The sequence below is a fragment of the Pungitius pungitius genome, chromosome 18 (assembly GCF_949316345.1).
Source record: "Pungitius pungitius chromosome 18, fPunPun2.1, whole genome shotgun sequence".
Lineage (NCBI taxonomy): Eukaryota > Metazoa > Chordata > Actinopteri > Perciformes > Gasterosteidae > Pungitius > Pungitius pungitius.
In genome coordinates this window covers 906,009-913,168 of record NC_084917.1, presented here as the reverse complement: position 1 = coordinate 913,168, position 7,160 = coordinate 906,009, and the positions used below count along the sequence as shown (strand labels likewise).

Genomic DNA, 7,160 nt, shown 5'->3' with positions numbered 1-7,160 from the left:
GCTTTCACTCATAATCCCCCCCCCATCTATCTGAGGCATCTGTCTGTGAGTGTATTCGGATTATATGGAGAATTAGTTTGCCCCCCCCCTCATGATTCCGTGCTTATCTAACGCTTGGGGAGGGGAGGGGTCAGTCGGGTGCAGACTCCTTTTATCTGTGGGGGTTTTAAACGTCTTTCGTCAGAACGGGGGGAGGGCTTTCTCTGCTTTACGAGGGGGGGGGGGGGGGGGGGGGGGCGGACCCAATCCGGCGTTGTCTCTTTCCCTGGAGGGAGGAGAAGTGGAGGACATGCAGCGGTTTGCATGTCCACTTTGAGGGGTGTCCACAGAGAGGACAGGATGTGTACCCTCCCTTCTGAGGGTGTGTCCTTCTGCTTCTCTGCAGCAGCCAAGAGTCTCCTCAACAAGAAGGCCGACCCCAAGGTGAGCAGGTCCTCTGTCCTCTGCTCTGTCCTCTGCTCTGTCCATCCTCTCCTCTGTCCTCTCCTCTGTCCTCCATCCTCTCCTCTTCCTCTCCTCTGTCCTCCATCCTCTCCTCTGTCCTCTCCTCTGTCCTCCATCCTCTATCCTCTCCTCCATCCTCTCCTCTGTCCTCTCCTCTGTCCTCCATCCTCTATCCTCTCCTCCATCCTCTCCTCTGTCCTCCATCCTCTCCTCTGTCCTCTATCCTCTGTCCTCCATCCTCTCCTCTGTCCTCCATCCTCTCCTCTGTCCTATCTGTCCTCTCCTCTGTCCTTCATCCTCTCCTCGGTCCTATCTGTCCTGTGTCCTCTATCCTCAGTCCTCCATCCTCTCCTCTGTCCTATCTGTCCTCTCTTCTCTATCCTTTGTCTTCCCTTCTTTCTCCTCTGTCCTCTGTCCTCGTCCCAAATAAGTAAATATCAGTATGTGTGTCATAACTGATGAATGAAATCAACTTTTTCTACAAGACGTTGAAAACTTTTATTTTGAAGAGCTCGCTGGAGTCCCCCCCCCCCGCCACGTAGCCCCTCCCCAAACTCCTCCCTCATCGTGTGTTTGTGTGTCTGAAGCATCACCTCGTCCACTGAAGACATCACCCTGTCCACTGAAGACATCACCCTGTCCACTAAGGACATCGCTATGTCCACTAAGGACAAGTTAAATATATGAGTCGTCGTACCTTTTAAAGATGTAATACATCTATTGCTTAACATTACAAAATGGGTTCAAGCGACATAATGTCTTCTCATAACTTAAATCTCACACATTTCATGTTCTAACTTTAACCTTCTGTGCACAAAGTGATGATGTCATCAGAGTGCAGGTCTCATGATGAGAACTACCAGATAATCCCTGTTTGTATCCTCCTTGTTCTTCAAGAGAACTTTCCATGTGCAGAAGATATCAAGTTATTTGGTGTTTTTTGTCTTGAACAAATGCATCATTATGATTACAGCTGATCTTCATCCTTCTGTCTCACACAAATCATATTTAATGCGCAGAATTAATGGATTTTATTGTTATAAGGTAGTTACTTAGTTACTTTATGCGCAGGAGACACGCTTTGTATGAAACAACAAATATGAATTATTTAAACTGTGACGGCTTCCTCTCCTCTTCCTCTCCTCTTTCTCTCTTCTTCCTCTCTTCTCCCTCTCTTTTCCCTCTCTTCTTCCCCTCCTCCTCCTCTCTCCCTCTCTTCTTCCTCTCCTTCCTCTCCTCTTCCTCTCTCCATCTCTCCTCGGTTGGCCGATGCTAATCTCAGATTATTTCCCACCAGATGATTAATCCCTCATTACATAATCACACAACCACGGAGCTATTTCAGGATTCCTGCGTCCTCTCGGCTGTTAAAGTAAAAGTTGGATTTAACTTAAATATCTAAAAATCATCAACTTCTCATCAAAAGTAAAAAGCTGCGTTCTCTCTCCTGACCACCAGGGGGCGACTCCTCTGCTTCCGTAGAAGTGTAAATGTAGTCATCTCGAGCTGCTGCATTGTGGATGAGCTGCAGAGGTGGGATGGAGCAGGGAGACCTGCCAGGAGACAGTTCCAATAGTCCAGGAGAACCTGGATCAGTACCTGCGCCTCCTTCTGAGTGAGAAGGAGGCGCATTCCCCTGATGTTGTACAGCGTGGACCTACAGGATCAGGACAAAGCCTGCAGGGTTCATCCTCTGGGAACATCGAACATCATTACTCCATCCCAGCCATTTATTTAACATTTGTTGCGATATTATTCTTTCAGTTTTAGTTTGTTTATCCCTTAAACTAAACTGTATTTTATGGGCAATGTATTTGATTCGATTTTGGGATTAAGGTTATTTTAAAGATTTACGCAACAAACCTCATATTAAACTCAAAGTATGTTTATGCCTCTCGGCCTCCTGGCTGAAGGTCCTGTGCTTGTCGGTCATCAGAATGACGACCTTCTGACCCCCAAACATCCCACTAAAAGACCTCGACATATCGGCTGCACTCCACGTATCGTACAATGCTCATCTGTGTGTGTGTGTGCATGTCGTTGGCATTGTGAGGTGTCTCTGTTTCATAAGCCTGTGGGGGGTCAGGGGGGTCAGGGGGGGCGAGGGGGGGTTAAGAGACGCTGATGCCTCCATTTGGCCAAACGGATGTTGGTTTTTCATCTGGCAGATGTTGCAGAGTTGCACATCTGCCGTTGGTTTAGATTCTCCATCTGCCAAATGGCCCCCAGGTCCGTGGTGGGGGGGGGCTGATCTGTCGAGGATCTCATTTGTGCTTCGCTGCAGAGGGAACGGATGAACTGATTAACGTAGTGAGGAATCTGTCTTCTTCCTGCACAGACAAACAGCTCCAGAAGCAGCATAGTCACCAGCCCCAAAGGCCACGCCCCCCCCGCCCTGGTACGCCCGATGCACGCACTGAGACACCGAGGGGGGGGGGGGGGGGGTGTAATCTAGTGTAGTGAAATGAAGAGATTCCTTTCTCTCATCTGTAATGTGTGTTAACATTTATAAGAAGTACTTTACTCTGAAGGGACCGTGAGGAACAGGAAGGAGTTTGTTCATCTTTCTTTTTTACAACGACTTCATCATTTCACAGGTTCACATTAACATTACAGGTTTTTTTAGATTCTTCTCTCAACAAATCCCACAAAGAGACGCTACGGTCCGTCTCTTAATACCGCCCCCCTTCTGGTCTGCGGTGGTTCCTACTGAAGACGTCTTTAAAGACACAAACCAGCTGGTAGATTATTGTTATTCACACAAACAGGAAGCTCTGGTTCTGATGAATCATCATCAGACTCCAAATCAAACACTGATTTCAATCCAAACCAGTTCATCGCATTTTATTTCATATTTACCTAAAGACATTTAGTTCAGTTTAAAGATGAAACGTTATATTTGTGCAGAGTATTATGACCTTTTTATGGTTTTTATTGAGAGTAAAAAAAAGATGTACATATGTGTGTGATTCTTGTTGATTTGCTTTTTATGAAGGATGTGAAGGATTATTAGAGATCATTATCACCCCCCCCCCTATTATCCTTATTGATCCTCATCACACATTCCCTCTCCACTGCTTCCTCTCTCATTGTTCCTCCAGGAGCCTCAGACTACTGTCATCCATAACCCAATGGATGGGACCAAGGTACCTCCTCCTCCTCCTCCTCCTCCTCCTCCTCCTCCTCCTCCTCTGTGTGTGTGTTAGTGCATGAGAGCTCCTCGGCTGCCCTCTGCTGGTCAGAAGGAGGTGGAGATCCTACCCGCTGCTTCTTAAGACAAAGTCCTCGGTCCGTGTCTCCTCAGGACTCAAAGGAGAATTTCAGACAACTTACACACACACACACACAGCTGTGCATGTGTGTGTGTGTGTGTGTGTGTGTGTGTGTGTGCGCGCGCGCACTCTCGCTGTTTTCATTCTTTTGGTGACTTAATGTTTCTGTTTTTGCAGGAATCATCTGACAGCAGCAACACCACTATCGAGGATGAAGACGTGAAGGGTGGGCCTCTGCACACACACACACACACACACACACACACACACACACACACACACACTGATCAAAGATGATGACAGAAATATCACCCAATAACATCAGTGTATAAATGACATGAACTTGCCCTTTAAGTGAAACACTGAGTTGAGGACTTTTCTATTCTTGTACTTTTTACTTAAAATGGAGTCGTTGTTTTGGGGGGGGGTTTGTTGATGAGGGAGAGAGAGGGATGGAGGGAGAGAGGGAGAGATAAGCCTTCCTCTCGCTGTGGGGGGGGGGGGGAGGACACAGCAAATCTCCTCTAACGAGACCAGAATAGCCCAATGAGCTCCGTCAGCCTCGCGGCGTGATGGAGGCGAGGCGCCTGGACGCGGCAGGAAGAGACGCCTCTTCCCCTCTGAGGAGAGCGCAGGTGGACACGTAGGTCAGAGGTCATGTTGAGGGAAACCTAAGATGAGTACCAAGCAGCTCTCGGGTGAGTCTGTGGGGGGGTGTAGCTCAGGAGAGAACTCCACCCCCTCCCACCTCCTCTCACGCCGCTCCTTCTTCTGCTTCTCCTGCAGCTCGTAAGCAGGAGATCATAAAGATCACGGAGCAGCTCATCGAGGCCGTGAACAACGGGGACTTTGAGGCTTACGCGTGAGTCCCACTGAAGACCTGATCTTCATTTAAACCTGATCTTAAACCTGATCTTCATTTAAACCTGATCTTAAACCTGATCTTCATTTAAACCTGATCTTAAACCTGATCTTTTTTCACAGGAAGATCTGTGACCCCGGTCTGACCTCGTTCGAGCCCGAGGGGCTCGGTAACCTGGTGGAGGGGATGGACTTCCACCGGTTCTACTTCGACAACCGTGAGTCGCCGCCTCACACGTTGTCTGAGCCGTCCCTGAGGTATGACCCCCCCCCCCCACCCCCCCTCCCTCTGTCTCTCAGTGCTCTCCAAGAACAGCAAACCCATCCACACGACCATCCTCAACCCCCACGTGCACATGATCGGGGACGAGGCCGCCTGCATCGCCTACATCCGCCTGACGCAGTACGTGGACGGGGCGGGGCGCCCCCGCTCCAGCCAGTCCGAGGAGACGCGGGTGTGGCACCGCCGCGAGAGCCGGTGGCAGAACGTCCACTTCCACTGCTCGGGGGCCCCCGCCGCCCCCCTGCAGTGAAGAGGTAGGGAGGCCTTAGCTTAGCTTAGCTTAGCTTAGCTTAGCTTAGCAGAGCAGGAAACAGCTCAGACACCACATCAGGTGTTGCCTGGACCAAGTAGTACTACTGAGAGGTTTTATTTTGAAAGGGTTCCATTGCTAAAAAAAACTTCTTCAAATGAGGTGAAATGCACCACATGATGAAGATCTTCTTAGATCTTCCTTCTGGTGCCCCAAAAGCTCCTCAACTGAGTGTCTAACATCTCTGCAGAGCCTGTGGAGGAGGAGGAGGAGGAAGAGAGGGATGGCGCCTTAAAGAAGAAAAGAGCGTCCGATGTCGTTGCCCCCGGCTGTCTTCTATCTCTTCTGTCCCCCTAAAGACAGACGCCATCCCCCCCCTCTATCTGCGTGCCTCCCAACACACCTGGACCACATCTGTCCTGCTCTTCGTCCTTTCTTCACTGGTACCCGTCTCGGCGTTGCCATGGCTACAGTCCGTCACGCTCAGCGGTCCCGTTAATGTTCTTATGAGCATGTTCTTTGGTTCCAGTGGACGTTTCTCTCTGCAGACCCTTCTTCTCCCTGGACCCCCCCCCCCCCCCCCGAGCATGTGATTCTCTGTGTGAACTCAAGCTAACCGACACACAACCTTCTAGTGTCACGCTGTTTGTGTAAAGTGTCGCCGTGGTGACGGGTTTGCGTTAGATGATGTTTGATTGCATGACTTTGGGAGTTTCGGTGCGTTTCTGTTCTTTTCTTCCTCTCTTTGGACCTCTGGTAGAACCTGTCGCCTCCGTTTTGTGGGCTTTAAGTGCATAAAGTGTTTTTTAGTGTTGACATGATGAGTTTTGAGGATGAGGTGGAGACAGGATTTAACTTTTAGAGCATAAAAGTTAAACGCTTTTAAATATAAAGGTAAAGAAGCTGTATCCAAGACTACAGCAGAAAGAAAAATGTCATGAATCAGATCTGACATCAGGGTCTTATAATTATAAGATTATTCTCACCTTTTTAAAATGCTGATTTCTTTTGCTTTGCACTTGACAAACAGGATTCCAGTTCATTTATGTCCCACATATATATATATATATCTATATATAACTTATAGCACTTTACATTAAGAAATTAAAGTGCAAAAGAAACGTGTCATCAAGAGACATTTAAATGCAATTTATAAAATATTTTACACAAATTAGTTTGTTGCAGACATGTGGAAAGAGAAAGGAATAAAAGTGATTATTTGAACACCTGTTGATTTGCACCTGATGGCTGAACATGTGATTTAAAACCAAACCTGATCCCATCAGAACTCTGCAGGATGTTGTGTTATTGATGTGTTTGGTTGCCATTAGTAACAGTGACCCCCCCCCCCCCCCCCCACCCTGAAGGGCCCCTACCTGGCCAGTTTAACCCCGTCACAGCTTTAATGGGACTACTTTAATCCACACAGCCTGTGGACTTATTCTCTGTTTACATCCGTCCACCTGAAGCTGCTCCGCTTTGCTGTCCATGAAGTTATTGATTGATTGACAGCGATGACGACGGATTCCAAGTCTTATCAATATTAATCATGTGACCAGATGTAATCAGTGTGTGAACCAATAAAAACGCAGAGAGCGAGTGGCTCATATCGTGTGTGTGTGTGTGTGTGAACCTGAGGTCAGAGGTCAACCTGAGGCAGCAGGCACAGCTCGTGGATCAATCAATCAATCAATCAGTGGGTGTTGATCACAAAGCCGTTATGGTCCTTCTCCTCCTCTTCCTCCTCTTCTTCATCTCTCCTGTTGATCGTCTCCTGACCCCTCGGGTTTCCATGGTGACCCCTTTGATGTTTGGAACCTCTGGACTAAACGACCTGCGTATAAAGTATTTAAAGTAAGACGCTGCTGTAACAAGGCTTCTGTAGTAACCATGGTGCGTGAAACTTTACCCACAATGCCTCAGTGCATTCATCTCCTGTGATGTCGCGTTCACTGTCTCTTTAGATAATCAGTGACTCGGGACAAAGGTCGACGTTTACTGCTGCTACCTCCGGTATGTGTGTACCTGGTGTACTAGTACTTATTGACTG

General features: G+C 48.2%; 1 protein-coding gene across 6 annotated transcripts in view; it reads left to right on the top strand.

Moving 5' to 3' along the window:
* LOC119226385 (calcium/calmodulin-dependent protein kinase type II subunit beta) overlaps positions 1-6,717 on the top strand; it is a 16,474-nt gene extending 9,757 nt beyond the window's left edge. Inside the window, exons 14-21 of one of the 6 annotated variants that reach the window (XM_037484320.2) lie at positions 389-423; positions 2,783-2,842; positions 3,546-3,590; positions 3,894-3,942; positions 4,503-4,578; positions 4,701-4,795; positions 4,878-5,114; positions 5,361-6,717. In XM_037484320.2, coding sequence (XP_037340217.2) covers positions 389-423; positions 2,783-2,842; positions 3,546-3,590; positions 3,894-3,942; positions 4,503-4,578; positions 4,701-4,795; positions 4,878-5,110 — 593 coding nt within the window. In that variant the 3' untranslated portion in view covers positions 5,111-5,114; positions 5,361-6,717. Of the gene's footprint in view, positions 1-385; positions 424-2,782; positions 2,843-3,545; positions 3,591-3,893; positions 3,943-4,502; positions 4,579-4,700; positions 4,796-4,877; positions 5,115-5,360 lie in introns of all 6 variants that reach the window. The other 5 variants (XM_037484319.2, XM_037484322.2, XM_037484321.2 and 2 more) reach the window with 5 other exon arrangements.
* The last annotated feature ends 443 nt before the right edge of the window (positions 6,718-7,160 follow it).